Source organism: Ursus arctos, unplaced genomic scaffold (genome assembly GCF_023065955.2).
Source record: "Ursus arctos isolate Adak ecotype North America unplaced genomic scaffold, UrsArc2.0 scaffold_7, whole genome shotgun sequence".
Taxonomy (NCBI): domain Eukaryota; kingdom Metazoa; phylum Chordata; class Mammalia; order Carnivora; family Ursidae; genus Ursus; species Ursus arctos.
The window spans coordinates 62,007,667-62,027,216 of record NW_026623089.1 but is presented as its reverse complement, the minus strand read 5'-3'; the positions used below and the strand labels follow the sequence as shown (position 1 = coordinate 62,027,216).

The window sequence follows — 19,550 nt, the reverse complement described above, 5'->3', positions numbered from 1 at the left end:
ATCCATTGTGGACAAAGTATCAGAATTTTAAATAAAGTCAGGACCAGTAATAGCGCCATGCTGAGCCCTACCAAGCTTGAATGAAAAAAATCAGTGATCCTATCTTTTAAAGTTATTACTATTTACATTTCATGACCAAGGTGATTGCCTTACTGCCTCAGCCTCATTTTGGCCCAGGCTCACCTCCACTTGATAGATTTCACAGTCCAACAGGCTTTTTGCTGTCCTGAAATCGTCATTGGAATGTTTCTTCTGGCCCAGCGTTTATAACCTGCCACGGACAAGATGAGCTAATTCAAAGCACTCTTCCCAGACACATTAGCTGCTTCCTACTTTCCCCCTTGCCGTTAACCACAAGTACAGCCAATCCCAGACAAAGACATAAACACTGGTCACCCATAGTCCTGAATTTTTAAAAGAGCCTCAACCGAGCATTCAAAATGGGATGTGTTCATGGTGTATCTGATTACTTGTGCCTTCACCGTGAAACCAGACCTATCTTACCTAAATAGACACACAGAAACCACGGCCCTGATTAATGTTGTCATTTAAAACATGTACCGTACCTCTCATAGGAGCTGACAACATTTGAGAAAAATCAGTATTATATTATAATAATCTGTATTAATAAATGAGTTCCAACTGAACAGAAAATATGCCCAGAAACTGTGGGGAGTAAGGGCAAGGTTCTGGATATGTTCGTTAAATTTTTAGGGGAAAGCATGCCATATAAAGTACCCAAGGCTCTTATTCCCTTTCAAAAAGCTCACTTGGATGTATCATTTTTACTGAAAGTGAAAGCACTCATGTTCAGCTATTTAAAGAAAGAAGCTGTTCGTTATGTATTGAAGAACTTGAGAGGCACACGGCATATGAGAACATGGAGAAGGCTGGCCTTCACTGTCCATAGAGAACAGCATACACATCTGACTGGACTAGGTCATTTCCAGGCACAGCGTGGTGGAGAGGGAAGATACGGGCTCTGGAGTCGGACAGAACGAACAGGAAAAGCTCAGGTCTGCTCTTTCCTCGCTGACCGACCTTGGCCCCATTCTGTGTCTGTTTGCTCAACTGTGAAATGAGCCTACTTTGCAGGGTCACCGCAAGAATGACGTGGTAGGGCATCAGGCACAGGCCTGGCTCACAGGAAGCCTTGAGTCCACTGTAGCTGCTGTTATCCCCACCTCCGGCACCATAGGTTTCATGACGTGTTGGAAGGTTATCTGAACCTGAGACAGACCAATGGTGAGGTTTTCAAGGAAAGGAAACAATAACATTGGTAATTATTTACGTGCGGTGCGACTATAGGAGGGGGCAGGGGGCCCAGATGTCCTGTGGAAAGGCAGAGCCCATCCTCCCCGTCTGTGTTTTCCATGCCAGCTACCTCACTGTGAACATTTAATTCTTAGAATGGTTCTGGGGAGAAAATCTGGAGCGATAGCCCTTTAAAAAGAGGCTGTCTTCTTGCCAAAAAAGGGCAGTTAATCACAGTCCTGGTTACTAGGTACAGTTTTGTTCTTGATATTTTAAAAGACCCAGCAAAGAGCTTCAAAGGTTCATCCAAAGTGGCTAGAAAGTAGGTGGTGGGAAGAAAGGCTACAAGAGAATTGGAGTCATTCACTCCAGACAAGAGATGGTTTGACAGATGCCAGATGTGTTACGGGCTAGGATGCCGAGGCTGCTCTGCCATCTTTCCTCTCCATCGAACAGTAGAAGGACTCCTTCCTATATTCAATATTTTCCTTGGGTGGATGATTTCCCTTCCTGAAGCAGAGGGGTCAACCAGGTGACCTTGTGAGATCACTTCTAGTTCTAAGCCTTTGCACAAATACGGAAGAGCACAGAGACAGCCAGCTCTTCAGTGTGGGGGTGGGTTCCAGCTGCACCTACTTACAGTGAGGTCGACATAGCTTGGCACAGAAGGAGGAGTGGGAGCCAGGAGTTAGGCAGAGGTGGGTTTGACTCTGCCTCTGAAACTCACTCTTGGGCAAGTTATGGTAGTAAAAGAACTCAACTCTGTCCTCAGCTGTAGCATGGAGATAATCTCTGCCTTCTAGGGTTCCTGAAAGGATTAACTGAAATAATGTTGGCAAAGCACCTAATATCTTGACTGGCACATGTAAGCCTTTGATAAATTGGAGCTATTATTCTGGTTGGTTAAAAAATGGGTTGAAAATTTAATGCCCTTCTGCTTATAGTTCTATCATGCTAGGAAAATTATAAATTCAAGTATGCAGACCGACAGCACCCTGGCCCACAGGGTCCACGCAGTAAGTAGAGGCCATCCCGTGCCAGAGAATGTTTGAGGGGACACCTTATCAGCTACCCTGGTGCCAGGAAGCAAAGGACGCTGAAGACAAGGTCTAAGTCACTTTCCTAGGACTCTGATTTTGCTCACTGTAACCGCAAGAATCAAATGAGGGATTTTAAAGAGGTTCCAAATACATGTCCAGGTATTAGGAATATATCACATCCCACTGATTTGTCATTCACACGAAGTGCAGTGAAAAACATCCATCAAAGAGCAGGTGTGCAAACCAAACTGATTGTCAAAAATTATAATTAGGATTTTTTTTCCCCTTCTCAAATGATCCAAAGCTAAAAATGGAAGTCACAAAGAAATTAACCAGCTCTTGCCAAGCAATGAAATACAGTGGCCGAAACCCTATACCAAGTAAAAGGAACTCCAATTGCTACCAGACTCTTCCACAAAATGTAATCTTTCGGTGCCACATCAATGTGGGATCACATATTTAGTGTTACAGAAAGATGCGGGAGGCTGAGACAGAACAGCTCTGGGTTTTGTTCTTTCCCCGTGGTGGGGTCTGTGGCAGGACGCCTGCAGGCTGCGGAGAATCGGAGAAGACAGAGGTACAAACAAGCACATAAACTGAGGCCCACGGAGACCTGGGCCAGAAACGCGGGAGTGTTTCCTGAAGCCCCTCTGTATTGCTCGGAGAATCAAACTTGGCTTGAAGAACACATCCTGTTTCCATCAAAGGGGGAGCAGGTTAGAGCAGAAAGAACCAAACGCTACAGACAAGGAAGCAGAACAATGCAGTTGGAACTGATGGGAGTCACAGGAAAGAGCAGCTTGTTTTTGTTGGGAGGGAACAAACAGAGGCGTGACCCATTGTCAGATGACTCCAGATACATCAGGGGGCTGGACAAGACCCCGTGGGGGTACCATTAAGTCAGTCCTAAGCAGGAATCGCACAACAGAGGAGCAGCCCTTCTATTACCAAAAGATAAGAGTTACCCTGCGGGGCCAAGTTAAAACTGGTTTTTCAACCGCATAGAATTCAAGTGGCAACAAGCCCCCAAGCTAGTGAGACAGTTAAACCCAAACACCTTAGTAAGCTCCGCTCGAGGGCCATCACTTTCAGACAGCTTTTTAGAAGCGAAGGTACAAAATGTCCACAGAAATCTATCACATCCATACTTTGCTTAAAAGTCATAGTTTGATCATGCGGGCTTACAGCCATAGAGATTACAAATCGACCGCCTAGTACTTACGTGGTACTTTATCGTCACTTTTCATATGTGTGGAAAAATTGGATAAAAGAAAAAAAAAAAACCCAAATGGCAATGAATATAAGAATCAAAAACCCACGGAAAGAAAATAAATTATGAAACAGGAAATTCAAGGAAAAGAAAAGTATCTACAACACTGGATACTAACCTCAAAAGTCCTCATTACCTAGGGGACAGTAAAATCCATGTTTTATTTCCCATATGCCTCTCTCTTGAGTCCCCACGAACAAACTGGTCTAAATGGCAGATTCTTTCAGTGTGTGAACAACTTCTCAGGAATGGGACAAACCCTTTCAGCAGCTTTATTCAGTATTTCAGACCATGTGGATAAATGCCAGTAAAAGTCTGTTCGAGCCTTCAGAGAGCTGCTGGCTTGAAGGAAGAGAGGTACTTTTAGAAATGCCTAGCTCATTACTCAGGAGGAACTCATGGCCTTGGAGTATCTAATCCAATCCTGAGAGGTCACATGACATTTGATGTCCACAAAGGACAACGGATCCATGACACCTAAATTCTAACCTTAAGATCAAAAGTGTTAATTTACAATTAAGGGGTAAGAAAATCTCCTCCTTATCTGGATTTTGATAGCTTATAACACATTCACTGAGACACCTTAAGTTATGGTGACAAGAAGTTGCTAAATACTTCCAGGCACTTGGACCATGTTATCATATCCGTCTCCTAGACTTACGATAGGGATTGCATTGGATTTTTCCTTGATTTTTAATGTAAAATAGACATTAGTGCTTCAGTTCATTTTGGAAATATGCCTTGTGAAGGATTTCAGAGGTATTTTTCTTTCTTTTTAAAAACGACCTTCAAATAAAAACAATAGACTTTTCAGATAACAAAGCCCGAAGCAAATAACATCAGACTCTGCTAATATGGTCATGAAAAGACCAAAGAGAACTTCTGAAGTGGGGTGGCCAAGTGCTAAAATAACTTAAAACATTCTGGCAAAAGGTAAATAAAGTACCATTCAGGAAAACGGCAATCAAAGCTGCCCAGTGCCAGAGCACACCAGAATCCTCTAGCAATCGTCCCAGTTTAAGGAGCACTGGTTGTTTTAGACGAGGGACTTCCTGGGAGGGACCTAGTGTCAAGGCAGACTGCTTTTCTTGACATCAGAAAACAACACCATTTTTTTTTCTTTTTTCTTAAACACAGTGCAGAACCCAACACATTTCAAGGCCATATGTTGTGGCTTTTGTTGATTTATAAAGCAGCTGCAGGTTTTGGAAAGGAAATTGTATGCAAGCTCAACCACACGGCCCTGGTCTTGGTTTACCTGCCATACGCAAAACGCCTGTCTTTGTGATGATCGCCAAAAGTATCCCAAAGCCTGAGAGAAACGCTCACTTCATCCACAACATCCCGGGAACGCTCCAGGACCTGCAGGAGAGAGAGCGCATTCCCTCTCAGTGTCATTCCAAGGCTCCTCAGGAGAAGGATGCCCAGGTCAGCACCCTCGAGGCCCCCTTGTCCCACCTGCGTTTAGTTTTCTCGTTGCATCTAACAGGACTTGAGCTAAGTCCTAATTCCCTTCCTGGAATCACGTGACTCAACCCTCCTCATTCAGGATACGGAAGCCATACTCCCAAGGGCGGATCTTGCTTTTGTTTTCTCTTGTGGCACTAAGAACATTAGCTTGATTTTTGCATGCACAAATGACCCCTATGCCCCTTTTAAAATCAGACTGGCAATAGCTAGGCTGTGCCCTGAGGAGTCGACCGAAACTCCAGACACCTTACCTCCTGGCACACGCGGTACTGGTCAATCGCCCACACGGTAGGCACATGGGTGGCCAGCAGCTGATACTGTGTTAGCGTCGTGTTACACGCTCTGGCACAGATCAAGCGCGTCTTCCCCACGGCGTTGTCTCCCACGACCACACACTTGATGGTTTCAACGTTGGGTCTTTCGTAGTCCATGTCAGTGTCCATTTATAAAACTCTGTAAGAAGACAGTGACGGAGCAATGAAAGACGAGAAGGGTCCAGGCACTTCTCCGGAGGTCCCCAAGCATAAGCAAGAAGTTTGGAAGTTCATACGAAGCCTAACTCACACTCAAGTCTTCTATTTATGTCTCACACGAGTACAAAAACATCACCGGATTGTTATTTTGACCCCAAACGGTTTATTCCCGTTAACATGTTATTTTCTCCTTGGTTTTCTCTAAACACAACCTGCCTACTGAAAATCCACCCAGACTGCTGGCACACATTTATAGCTCACTGGCTACTCATGTGGACCCACGAAAGAGACCAGTCACCTGCAGGTTTAACCTTAGACATCGGGGCGTGAGCTGCCTCGGCCTATTAGCTTCCACACCGTCACAAGCTTCCACCAGCCCCAGGTCTCCCATTGACAGGCAGTTTACTGTCGGTTCTACTCTATCATGGTGACTTAGAGGGGGATCCAAAGTGCGAGCAGAAAGGATTCCTCAGCTTTAAAGAAGGGTGAACTGTAAAACTGAATTTTGATACATCCATAAAATTAATTTATATTTATTCATCTATTTTTATTAATCAAATTCATAAAAATGTATTCTCAAGAGGGGCACCATAAAGCAATATATTTTTAAATTCTTTCTCTTTGTTTTCATCAAGAAATCTGGAGCCTATGGTAAACAATGCTTTTACCAGGATGAGGAGCTACTTTGGAATCTTCCTGAAACCATCAAAAGGGTTTAAGAGGGTTGCTGAGTGAGGGGTCAAAAGGAAGAGAGAAAGCTGCTGCCAGGTCCCCCCCCCCCACCCGGGGGCAGGAACCTCCATAAAATATAGAGCAGGCTGCTTCCCGGGCAGCTGAGCGGGTGACCAACCATGCAAGATTTTAAGATTTTAATGAATGAAAATCGCCCTTTCGAGGAAGTCTATTGTTAAATGAAGAAAATTGGTTAGATGGTTACTTTAAAAAAAAAGATTTATTATTTTAGAGTGAGAGAGACAGTGCATGCAAGCAGGAGAGGGGCAGGGGGAGACAGACAGAAACAGGCTTCCTGCCAAGGGTGGAACCTGATGTGGGGCTCGATCCAGGACCCTGAGATCATGACCTGAGATGAAAGCAAGAGTCGGATGCTTGACTGACTGAGCCGCCCAGGTGCCCCTAGATGGTCACTTTTCAACAAGGTGATAGATAGTGGTTTTAATGGTCATAATGGACAAGAAACTGTTCAGAGGAGGGCTTAATACATACCTGGGCCTCCATAAGTATTTAAATCACCTGATTTGAGAAAACGGATAATCTGGATAATATGAGATTACAAGTATAGAGGGAGAGGCAGAAAGAAGGTTATTAAATAGAATGAATACTTTTTCCCAGTTAGGACCATCTGAACACGAGACTGTCTCCTGTAACACCATCACAGGACGTGTTAAACCTGAGGCTAGAGACTATTTGGCGAGAACTGAGTGGAGTGATTCACAGATGTGTGGTGAGGTTAGGATCTGGTCTGTGGTTCAAACGCCACAGAGAGGCTTAATATAGACAGATACCTCCTCCCCACATGCAAATGCAGATTCTGAAGGTCTTAGGTGGAGAAAGAGGCTTAAGGAAAACTCCAATTCAATTCAGATGGATCATCCACGTGGGGGGACTCCTTAAATTGATCTCTTCAAAATCTAGCCTATGGTTTTATTAGTTCCCGATTGCACAGTATAACGTGGCACAAGCCTGATGTTGGGATTAGACCAGCGGTCCTTAAATATCTGCTGGAGAGCATTCAACAAAGTCTGGAGATATTTTTGGTTGTCACAGTGCAGGGGGGAGTGCTACTTGCTTCTAGTGGGTAGAGGCCAGAGATTCTTTGAAGCACACAACAATACAAGAGGACAGCCTCCATGACAAAGAATAATCTGGCCCCAAATGTCAGAGTGCTGAAGTTGAGAAATCCCTGCCTTCGAGGGGATGTGAATTTCAATCCTAGTCTCCCCATTTTCCAGCCATTCGCCACTGGGCAAGATATTTGTGCTTTTAGCCTCAGCTTTCTCATCTGTTAAATGGGAATTCTAGTACTAGTCTCCTCAGGGAGCGAGGGTTAGGTGAATGGATGGAGCTGACACACTGACGCCCCCAAAGATCATAATCATGATGATGAGGATGAACACCTTGAATTGAGTCAGGTGGAAGACCGGAATTAGACGCAAAATCAGAAACCTAATAACCACAAAGATCTATAAAAAGGATACATTTTAGTAGAGTAATTAGGGAGTAATTCATTGAGAAACAAAGACCATAAGTACAAGATGGGGCACATCTGATGTTCTACAAAGAAGGCAGAAAAAGTGCCGGGTGGGAGTTGGACATAATTAGCCACACACTGGGGTATTTCTCAATTCTAGAATAAACATGATAACAGTTATTACTGATACAAAACTTGGTATGTTTCTGGTGCTACTACGAAGGGGCGCCCTGTGTCAGAAAAACAGGATCCGTTTAGAGCCCCACAACTGGAACCTGAGGTATAGTATTTTGATTGTCCTAAGTGGTGGAAGACCTTTCTCTATTGAAAGCGATTTTTTTTTTAAGGTAGATAAAAGTCATAGAGAGCCAATCCTTAAAATTTGGGGGTATGTTTGGATTTAGCGAAAACTGAAATAGACACAAAGATTACATGGTTGGTTTTCTTGTTGGCTTGCAAACCAGCTTTGAGAGCAGACCCCAAAAAGAAATCCCCCAAATAATCTGAATCATGACAGCGTTGGTGGAATGGCCGTGTAGCTTTCACAGAAGACTACTTTGAACGGGATGAAAGCTCTCCTGGTTTTATATTAAGGCTATGATTACAAAAATATCATTACTTATTTATAGACACATCTCATGCACAGTTCTAAAAAAGAATTTCTGTGTCAAAGGTGAGAATAACATCCGTGGGTCCTCTAATCTCTGGCAATCTGCTCAAAACCGAAGTGACTGCCAAAGGTGCTGGGCCTCGTACAAAGGGGACAAGTAAGGGAAATAAAAGGCAGAGCAGAATTCAACACTCACAGCCCAGATCACTCAATTGAGACATGGAATTTCCAGGAAGGGTTTTCTGGATTTCCAAATGCTGAAAATCTTTTCTTTCGGGTAGAAATTTTATTTTGTGGTAATCTGAAAATACATCTACACGTGTATTGTAAACCGATTGTTTATCTGTTACACATAAACAAACATGAAATTACGATAATTATAAAAATAAGCAATTTTATCCTTCTTTACTTGTTATGGGCTCTAATTTATTCCTATCTAGCACTCTTATGGTTGAATGAGCTCTTAGGACCATCTGGTTAATGACTATCTGGTTTCTGATTTTTATTTACCTAGAATGAGAGCAATAAATATTATTCATTGAACACTGTTAATAAATTTCACCACCATGAATCCTGCTGATCAGTGCAGACACCCTTTTGCCTTTACATCCATATCTGAGGAGACAAAGAAAGTATAATAAAAGAAAAAGAAAAGCTGGGAAGGACCAACACTGATAGCCTGTTACTATGGCAGCTTTGTAATCTTACTCAAAACTGACTTGAACTTCGTTCATACTTTCACTGAATCCTCAGGATGTGGACGCTGACCATGAAGTGCTGAAGAATGTATCTGCACATTCTGGACGTCAGAGCGGGACGTTTATTTAAGACTGGCAAGTGAACAAGACGGTGTGGGGGCTGGGGAGTGAGGCCTTGGTGAGGGGGCGTAGGGTGGCTGCCCCCCGGCTGCTGGTGCCCACCATCTCAGGCTGCTTAGAGACTGTGGTCATGGCCTCCTGGCTGTCAGTCGCCCCAGGTGCCCACGCCATGATTACTGTCATCTTGTGCACGTCACGTCCCTTCTCCACGTTCACCACCAACTCAGCCTTCTCGCTGTGTTCACAGGGTGATGCATCCCACACTTTAGCACCAGAGTCCCTCCACCTCTTCGCCACCAGTGCCCTTCCCCACACTCTAGTTGAGCCCTTCACGCTTTTGGTCATGTGCTGGATACTGTCAGCCAGAAACATTTTGCCCCTGAAATCTCGAGTTTCAAAATCCTACTCTTAAAGTAAAAACTCCTCCCTTGACAGCCTGGGCTACGGGAAATGTGGTCACGACAGCAGCTCTCCTCAGGAGATGGAATCCTTCTCCCTCCGTCTTGAATTCGAGCTAGCCTTGTGACCGTGTGGCCCAATCCAAAAGAATGTGGTGGTGATGCCGTGTGGGTTCCAGAGTCAGCACCTTCAGAAGCCCGGCGGCTCCACCCTCTCTCGCTGCTGGAATGCTGTCCTGAGGCTGTCATGTCAGGAAGCCGGCCAGGCCTCGCAGAGGAATGGAATTCACAGCTAGGAGAACGAGGTCGCCCTGCCTATGGCTTCACCACATGCCACAGAGTGTGCTACTTGCATCCTCCAGCCTGGCCAACTCCCCAGCTGAAGGAAGCTTTATGAGCGAGCCCCGCTAAGGAATCATCTAGCCAACCTACAGATTCATGAGAAAGTACGAATTATTGTTTTAAACCACCAAGTGTTGGGGTGATTTGTTATGTATCACTAATTAACTGAAACACACCCATTATACCTTAGGAAAATCACCAGGACCTTGACGCCGTCTCCTATTTGTTAAAAAAAATATCAGATTATAGGTCCCTTTTGGGTGGATGATCTTTCCTACCTAGGGCTGATGCATCAGGCCAACTTTCTCTTCACCATCACCCTCCACATCTTTATTGCACGTGCAGTAGGCAGAATAATGTCCCTCAAAGATGTTCCTGTCCAATCTCTGGGATCTGTGAATGTGTTCTGTTACATGGCAGTTAGGGTAGCAGATGGAATTAAGTTACCACTCAGCTGACTTTAGCATAAGGAGGTCATTCTGGATTGTCTGGGTAGGTCCAGAGCAATCCCTCAGGTTCCTTCATGTGGAAGAAGGAGGTGGAAGATCAGAGTAAGAGAGAAAGATGAAGATGCTATACTGCTGGCTTTGAAGATGGAGGCAAGGGCCGTAAACCAAGGAATGCAAGTAGCCTCTAGAAGCTGGAAAAGGAAAGGAGACATATTTTCTCCTAGAGCTTCCAGAAGGAACACAGCCTACCAACATCTTAATTTTAGCCCAATGAAACCCATTTCAGGCGTTTAACCTCCAGAACTATAAGATAATCAATTTGTTTTGTTTTAAGCCACTAAGTTTTTGGTAATTTTTAAAAAAGATATTTATTTATTTATTTATTTATTTATTTATTTATTTATTTATTTAAACAGAGAGAGCATGGGCGTGCAGCAGAGGGGGAGGGAGAGGAAGAGGGGAAGAATCCCAAGCAGACTCCATGCTGAGTGTGGGGCTCCATCTCATGACCCTGAGATCATGACCTGAGCCAAAACCAAGAGACGGAGCCTCCCAGGTGCCCCAAATTTTCAGTAATTTTTTAAGAAAGTGACAGCATGCTTCTGCCACACAAAATGGCCTCCTAAATTCTAAATGTTTGCTACCTCAATGCCTTTACACATACTATTTCCCAGCCAACCCTCTACCATTGCACGTCTGCCTGGCAAATTCTGTTCATTCCTTAAAACCTTATTCAAATATGACCTCCTCTAAAAAGTTTTCCTAATTGCCCTGTCTCCACACAGACTGATTTGCTTCCTCTTTTGTATCATAAATGGTTCTAGAAGAATCAATCACAAATACACATACACACGCAGTTTTTCCTGTATTAGCAAACCATAGAACGGTTGTTTGTGAACTTTGTACTTTTCCTGTGGCTACACCTTCAAAGTGCCCATCTCATGCCCTTACTGAACCATCACATGTTTCTGGGGTACTACCAAGTGCCAAAGTGCTCAGGACATAAGTGTATACTATAACCTGCTTCTGTAACGCTTTCTTTTACTACTCATTCGGGTCCACTGGTCCCCCAATTTATTTGTAACTCTCTTCTATGGACAACCATAAGCCAGAGTGACATAGCCAAATGTGAGCTTAGCTGCCCTGGTCTCCTTTTCAAATCATTTCTCTTCCCAGGGTAGTACTCTGTTCCCACCTTGAGGCTTGAGATGATGGTCTTTCTGATGTCCTGTTCCTCTTTGAAGACGCAGGTTCTTAGGAAGTGTCAGGCACATTCACTATGGCTCAATCACACTATGGCTAGATGACCATCACAGTTACTTCTCCATAATTCAGTAATTCCAAGGCACTGTGGCTGACGAAGTGCAAGATACTCTTGTTTCCCCTGGATCGGTGCACTTTAGTACAGAGCCACTCTTTGAGTCTAGCTCAGTGTGTGAGTCTCTCCTACTATGAGAAGTTCAGATATTAGGGAGGGTGGGCAGGGAAGGCTTATCATTCGTCTAAGACATCTTCCTAGGCATCTTTTAATTGCTCCAGATCTCCCCACCAATGGAATACCCCATCTCTTACCATCCCTTGTGTTGTGTTTCTTGTTAACGTTTGCTATTTGAATCAAAGCATGGTGAGCAGTCTGCTTAAAGACAAAACTCTAAAGCCCATAGAGGGGCCTCTGTAGTTTCAGTTCATTCAGTTGCTCATAGATGGTTTGAACTATGTGTCACACAGCCACTAAATTTCCTTGTCCTTCAGAAAAGCATGTAATCTGAACTTTAAGAAATAATTTAACTTGGTCATTAAAAAATACTGGTGGAACACATTTTAGTGTATTTGAAGAGTGAGCTCAGAAAGAAAAACTGGGAATTTTATATTATCGACAGAAACAAAAGAGAAATGTTAAGAGTTGCATAATAACCATAGCCAACAGCCAAGTTTCGACTGTGCAGATTTCATTATCCTGAGCTCTTAATCACCAGTCCTAGGCAGGCGGGAGCTGCTCTGTGCATAATATAAACATCTCAGCTGGAATGGAGAGTGGGTCCAGATCTGGGAAAGAGACAGTCAGGGTTGGGCTGTGCTTCCCTAAATCAAAAGTTTACAGAAATATATCTCTGGGATAAAATTGCCTTTCATCATTCAAATCAACAATATTTTTTTTCAACTGAAAGTTTTGATTAAAACGGAAAAAAAAAAAGAATTTAAGTAACAGAAAGAACAGTGCATATAAGTCCAGGATTACAGATAATACAGAGGTACTTTTTAAACATCCACTCGTTATCCTCACCAGAGCCCTGTGATAATGGAGACCTACACAAGATCACACTCTCCATTTTTTTTTTTTTTTTAAAACTCAGTGTCAGTGGGGGAGGTGAGCCAGGATTAGAAATAAACTTGCTATCTATCCACTGCCCTCAATAAATGCTGTCCCAGTCAAAAAATAAAGAACAGATAAAAAACTCAGTTTAAAAGATGCATAAAAAATTCAGGATAGGTTTCAAAACCACCATTAGTAAACTGTGTGCTATGTTCTAGATATCCTGGTTGACTTTTGTTTACAAATATGCCAGGTAACCTCTCCTTCCGTGACTCTGCTCTTGCCATTCTGCTCAGATGTCCTTTCTCATGCCCCTGGATCCACCACTGAAATTGTTCTGCACCTTTAGGACTCAGTCTTAATTAATTAGTTCAAGAAAGTATAGGCCGAGCACTTAGTGAGTGCCAGGCCTATAGCACAGGTATACAGTGGTAAGCAAGCTGGGTGTGGTTCTTGCTCTCATGGACCTCGAAGTAAGGTGGGGGGTGTGGGAGACAGGTAGATGTAATCATAAACTTGATTTAAGTTCCCTGAAGAAAAATGAAAGGGTGTTATGAGAGAAAATAATGGGTGGGAGGCCTGCAGGAAAGACAAGGGAGGCCTCTTTGAGGAGGCCCCACCTTCTTGCTACCTGAAGAATGAGCAAGGCCCAGTCACGAGATGGCAAAGAAGCAGGCCTGCAAGAGCTGGGGCCAGGGGAACTGGAGGGGGAAGGCTGGAAAGGAGGCAGGGGCCACAGTAGGGAACTTGGGTTTTATTCTAAAGGCAATGAGAAGCCACTGGAACGCTGCAGGCCGAGGAGCCACGGTTTCTGATTTGCATTTGAGGAGTATCACTAATACCACCGAGACCGCTGTGTGGGGAGCAGACTGTGGGGTATGGCGGCAGAAGGACCAGTCAGGATGTTCCCTGGTCCTCCGGGAAGAACGTTTGCACCAGGAATCCGCAGAGAAGAAGCAAAGTAGACAGACACGAGTTACGTTCTGGAAGATGCACTTAAAACATTCTTCCTTTATACTATCTCCTAGGGACTTACCCAATTTTGATTTGTAATATTGACAATTACGCTGACATGCATGTACTTGCTGCCACTTCACTAAGATTGTACATTTTTGACAATAGAGACTGTTATTCTTCTTTAAATCCTCAAGACTTTTCAATACCTTGGCCATACATGGCTTTCAATTACTATTTGTTCAATAGGATATAAAAGTACAGCCATTCCACCTTCCTCAGGACACCTTCCACCTGGATCTGGCAGGAACTTGCACTCGGCTATCTCTGGTGACTGATCACTAAGCCTATGGCCTCGAGAGCAGCAGCATGTGGCTAAGCCCACAGTCAGCGGGAGGAACACCTTGAGGGACATCTGTGTGGCCCATCATGAGAGTGGTATTTGACAGATGGCATCACACCAGCCGTGGCTCCCTATCAGGAAGAGCATCAGTAACCATGGGAACACCAGGGACCAAGGACCAAGGCCCTCCACCAAATGATAAGGCAGGGGGCAGAAGGGAGCCCCAACAGAGGCAGGCAGGAGCGTAGGGCTGAAATTGGTTTAGGAAAAAAAAAAAGTGATCATTTATTGCGTTCTAGTGCCTAGAGCCAATTTATGGATCTTAATACTATTTACATGTAAGGGTTTCGTGAAATCCCTAACAACTTTTGGACTTTCACATCCTCATTCAAGGGATTTCTAACTCTCTGGGTGAGGTCAGTAATTGGCTGGGAAAGAAGGGGAGAATGGAGGCACATGTACCCACTCCCTCTGGAGAAGGATGTATCATTGACATGAAAGTGAATCTTGAATGAGGAAATTCAATCTCTGCTAAAAGACGTCACAAGAAGCAATTAGCTGGACTTGAAGGCAAGACAGCTTTGGAAGAATACATGCCTTGGACCCCCCGTTACATGGTCTCACTGAAATTAACCTTATTCTCCACAGATAGCGGACTCCACGACAGTACCAGACTAAGGATAAGGAGTAACCATATACCAGAAATTGGAAGGATTTCTGTCACAGTCACTGTCATGGAGCCGCGTCACAGCAGACGAGTGCACTGCCCAGTTCCACAGGGAAAAGAACTGGGCTGGGCGGTAAGCAGGACGCTCTTCGCCACAGATGCCCATGGTCTGGAGTAATGACAGCTGGCTTGACTCGGGACCGAGGTGGAAGAGCAGGTTGTGGGGCCACTGGAAAGCCACGAGGAACCCTGCACGCTGTCCTGGGAAAGGAGCAGTCCCAGCGATTGCCCCTTGCTGAGGACGAGCCAGGTAGACAGCACTGAGCATGGAAAAGACTCATTTTATTTTGTTTTTCTTTCCCCAGCCTGCTTACCCAGACAGGTTTCAATTTCGACCCCGCAGCAGAAGTGATGGATCTTGTTAAGGGGGGAGGGATGGGGGCAGGGGTACCACCTCTAAGACTGACCACGGGTCTATCTTCAGCGATGACATCCCTCACTACTCTTCTTATGTCACCCTCCACAGTTCCCTCAACCTGTACAATACTGAATCGCTTGGCCTGTCCACTCTGGAACTGGGTGGGTTCACCACAGAGCCCTACCTTGGTCTCCAACAGAGCCCTGGTTATCCAAGCACTGAATATACTTCAATCCTTGGCCACTGGGAATCTTTTTCTATATGGATGAAGTAAATAGAGACCATTCAACATATGGTCTATTAAAGACCCTGACATGCAGAAAAGGACAAGCAAAAAGTTAGCTAAAGACATAAAGGAAAGGTCTTCTACTGAAGTAGACGTGCTATAAGGAACAGCAGAAGAAAAAAGTTTTTGAAACATATCTGAACCATGTAGTTGATCATGTAAAAGGAGATCATGCAAGTGTGTAAACTAACAGCACAGGAGGCCATATGGAGGCGAGAAGACACGTAAAGGCCATGGATAAATGACATACCAGACAGCCAACTTAAAAACCGTCCTGGCCACAGTAAATAGCCTTGAAGATGCCACAGAATGGATTTAGTGAATGACAGGCAAAACACGAGAAGCTGTACGTACAGGAGGAAGGCCATCTGAAAACGATGTTACGGAAGACGACAAAGAGGTTGACAGTTGATAAGCAATCCCCTGGATACCATGTGGCTTCTGGAGGAACTCAAGGAGTAAAGTGTGATTTAATAAGAACAAAATTTTCCCCATACAAAAAGGAGGATAGGGCGGGGAGAAGAAGGAGAAAAAGAAAAGAAGGCTCTATAGCTATACAATTTTCAGTAAAACATTTAAATATCGATGCCAGGAAAATTGTATAATAATCCTACAAATACCTTAGCAAAACAGCTTCTAAAACTAATGGCCAAAGACATTTCTTTCTATAAAGAAACAATAATTTGGATGATCACACACTTCACCAATACACTATTTTAAGGAAATAGAAAAACACAAAGAGTGCCTTCACAGAAAAAGGACATAATCACAAGTTTCTGAATCTGGTCAAATTGTTATTTATGTAAAGGGAACATAAAGCTATTTTTAGATGTCAAAGACTCAAGGAGCAAAAACTCAGATTTCTTTAAGGAATTAAAAAGCTCAAAGATACCTGACAAAACACCCAGAGATAATTCAAAATTAAAGACTAAAAAAAAAAAAAAAAAAAAAAAGAGGGCATTCCAATTTAAAAGGACTATGGAAACCAAAGCCAACTGAAAATATAAAACTAGGCTTCATTGTTATTTTGATTTTGGTTTCAAAGCGGTAAAGAAAAATTATCTGTAAAAGATAATTTAGACAGTAAAAAAAAAGGGCAATTCATAGTGAAAGCATAATAGTAATAATGAACCTTCACAAACCAAAAGGCATACAATAAAAAATAAAGAAAAACTCTAGAAGGAGAAATTGATGAAAATAACTGACATGTGTGAGATAAAGAATCAGAATTAACATCAGATTAAGAAAGCAAAAATGAAAAACAACACATGGAGGGCTTGAACAGCATAAAAAGTAGCGATAAATGAACAGATATCCCACATTAAAAAGAAAACTATGATAAGAGAGTGTACTTTCTTTTCAAATGTTCTTGGCACATTTACAAAAGTTGACTAACCCACCATAAGGACAAAAATGCCCCAAAGCATAGGTTGTATCAACCAAACTCCCTAACAACAAAAAATAAATGAAAAAGTTAAAAGGAAAGGTTTTATTGACAGCAACAACAAAAAAGCCCCGAACCACTAGCAATTTAAAAAATACTTCCTGATATAGCCATCTAAAGAAATGACTTCATAAACAGAAAATGTCTTTTAAAAGCACATATATCAGGGGCACCTGGGTGGCTCAGTCGGTTAAGTGTCTGGCTTCGGCTCAGGTCATGATCCAGAGTTCCACCTGCTCAGTGAGGTGTCTGCTCCTCCCTCTGCCCCCCCAGCTCATTTTTTTTCTCTCTCTCTCTGATAAATAAAATCTTTAAAAAAAAAAGCAAATATATTTATCACATCTTCATTACGAACAAGAAAAAAATGAAACCACCCAAATCTATGACAAGTGAGGAAATAATTAAGGTCTTGTTATCTGATCTTGGGCCAATTACTTAATCTCTCTAAACTTCTATTTCCTTATCTGGGGATAACTGCCTCCCTGGATGGGTTGTTGTAAAGATTAAATTAGATAATGCTTGTAAAATATTTTAATCACTATGCCTGCCATCAAGAGAACACCCAACAAGTCTTATCTATTAAGATTGTCATTATTTAAAATCATGTTTACGTTGAGTTTGCAATCATATGGAGAACTGCTGATGTTACACCATCAGGGGGCAAGTGCAGGACAGCAATCTAAAAAAATCAGTCAACGAAAACTAGATAAAATAAGCAAATATGTGTAACTCAAAGCAGAATTTGGCCTCCTCGCTCTCTCACTCTAGGTATCACCTTAGCACAGTGACACAGCTAAAAGAAACACAAATGTGACTTTTAGGAAGCCGGGAAACAACATGGGTATTTAAGAATAGAGGGGTGTGGTTAACAGGAGCTATCAAGCATCTTTCAGCAAAACACCTAGTTAAGTTTCTTTGGGATGTGTCCCTGAGGAGTCCCACCTCTCCTGGCAACTGGTCAGGTCTGTCTTTCTGCCTCGGCTGGCCCCTGCTCTCTGTTTCTCTCATGTGCATCTCCATCATTATTCCCCTCCGCCGTCAAAATGGATCTTCCTTGTACCCACCCTTTTTTCTTTTCAGGGGGAGGGGCGGAATGGGTGGGTATTAATAATGTGAATACTTAACATTTAATAATTGTGTCTTCATCATGGAAAGGGAAGCTGCTCTTCCAGCAACAGCAACATATGGAAGAGAAACTGGAAGGAAGTACACTCAACAGATAACAGTGACAGTTGTTGGGTAACGGGGCTATAACTTGTCATTTTTCTACTTTCCTTTAGTTTCCAAATTTTCTATGATGAAAATATATTATCTTTTTTTAAAAAATGGAGATAAAAGTCACCTGTCATAAAATTCACCCTTTTAAAATATACAATTCCAGGGCTTTTGTTATGCTCACAAAGCTATACAACCATGTCCACTATCTAATCCTAGAACATTCTCATCATCCCAGAAAGAAACATTGGGCCCATCAGCAGCCATTCTGTTCTCCTCTCCCCCTCTGGAACCATTAATTCGCTTCCCGTCTCTATGAATTTGCCTCTTCCGGACATTTTTTGTAAATGAAATCGTACAATATGCAGCCTTTCGTGTCTACTTTCTTCTATTGAGCACAATGCTTTCAAGTTCATCCGTGTTGCAGCATGTCTTCGTGCTTCATTACTTTTTATGGATGAGTAATATCCTCTTAAGTGTATTCTATAATGGGAGAGATATTTTGGGTTTTTAAAAAACTAATGAGTATAGAAGTATAACCCTTGATTGTTAATTCTAGTAAGAGTACAGATACAAGCCAATACTAATAAGTGATTTTTGATGATGTATAAATTGTGCTTCAGAATCGTATATTTATAAAACTTTGTGAGGCTGCTAAACTTGTTTTTGTCTGACCCAGGCTCTCAACTGAAGAAAACCCCACAGGAGTCTAAATGATAATCGAGGTGAATATCAGACAAAGAAATGGAACCCTATAGAGAGACAGCTGTGGACACCCGGGACACATACATATTTCAAACAGATGAAAAATTCTTGGCTTTTAAATTTTGAGTGTTCAGAGGGAATACTTACAATAACTGTAATGAGCAATTTTAAGAAATTGGAAGCATATCGTATGAAACATTCTGTGACAATCAATTGTAGTTAAGATATTTTAAGCTTGGATCAATATAGTATAATTCAGCTTTACATTCATTAAAAGAAGAAAGAAGTTCCCAATTTGCTTGTATGAATGCGGTGCATGTATTTGTGTACCTGCAAATCACAAACATATAAATATTGATGCATATTCAGTGCACGAATTGAGTGTTACAATCTTTACTTGGAAAGGCAGATTCTACATATTTTTAGTTACAAGGGAGATAGCGTGATCAAAACTCACTGCAGCTAGCTCTTCTAAAGTTAAGGATTCAGTGAAAAATCAAATTCTGTAAATGAATGACTTACCCAGGACATAAAATTTGGAGCATTTCAAACACACAGAGGGTGCAGTGGGGTGGTGACCAGAAGGGGGGTGCTGGTGATACCAATTTCTTGATCTAGGTGCTGGTTACATAGGTATGTTCAGTTTTCACAAATTCTTCAAACTGTATACTTGTGAGCTGTATACATTTCTCTATGTACGTTATACTTAAATATGTATTTTTAAAGTTAAAAAAAATTGAAACAACAGAAGACACCATGCATTGATTTTGGAGGGACTGTGTGTGAACCTCAGCTAAGGGCTGGGTCAGGAAGCTTTGTCAAGAATTAATAATTAGAATACTGGTTAAGTCTTCAGAGAGATGTCAAAGTT

The 19,550-nt window shown here is 42.6% G+C and overlaps 1 protein-coding gene across 33 annotated transcripts in view; it reads right to left on the bottom strand.

The window, feature by feature from the left end:
• RHOBTB1 (Rho related BTB domain containing 1) overlaps positions 1–19,550 on the bottom strand; it is a 117,020-nt gene that overhangs the window by 31,953 nt on the left and 65,517 nt on the right. For 24 of the 33 annotated variants that reach the window (XM_057308243.1, XM_048218735.2, XM_057308237.1 and 21 more), the window contains 2 exons: positions 5,286–5,487; positions 4,823–4,926 (listed from right to left, as the gene is read on the bottom strand). In XM_057308243.1, coding sequence (XP_057164226.1) covers positions 4,823–4,926; positions 5,286–5,477 — 296 coding nt within the window. In that variant the 5' untranslated portion in view covers positions 5,478–5,487. Of the gene's footprint in view, positions 1–3,682; positions 4,801–4,822; positions 4,927–5,285; positions 10,654–11,528; positions 11,780–19,550 lie in introns of those variants that run through there. The other 9 variants (XM_057308238.1, XM_057308250.1, XM_057308242.1 and 6 more) reach the window with 6 other exon arrangements.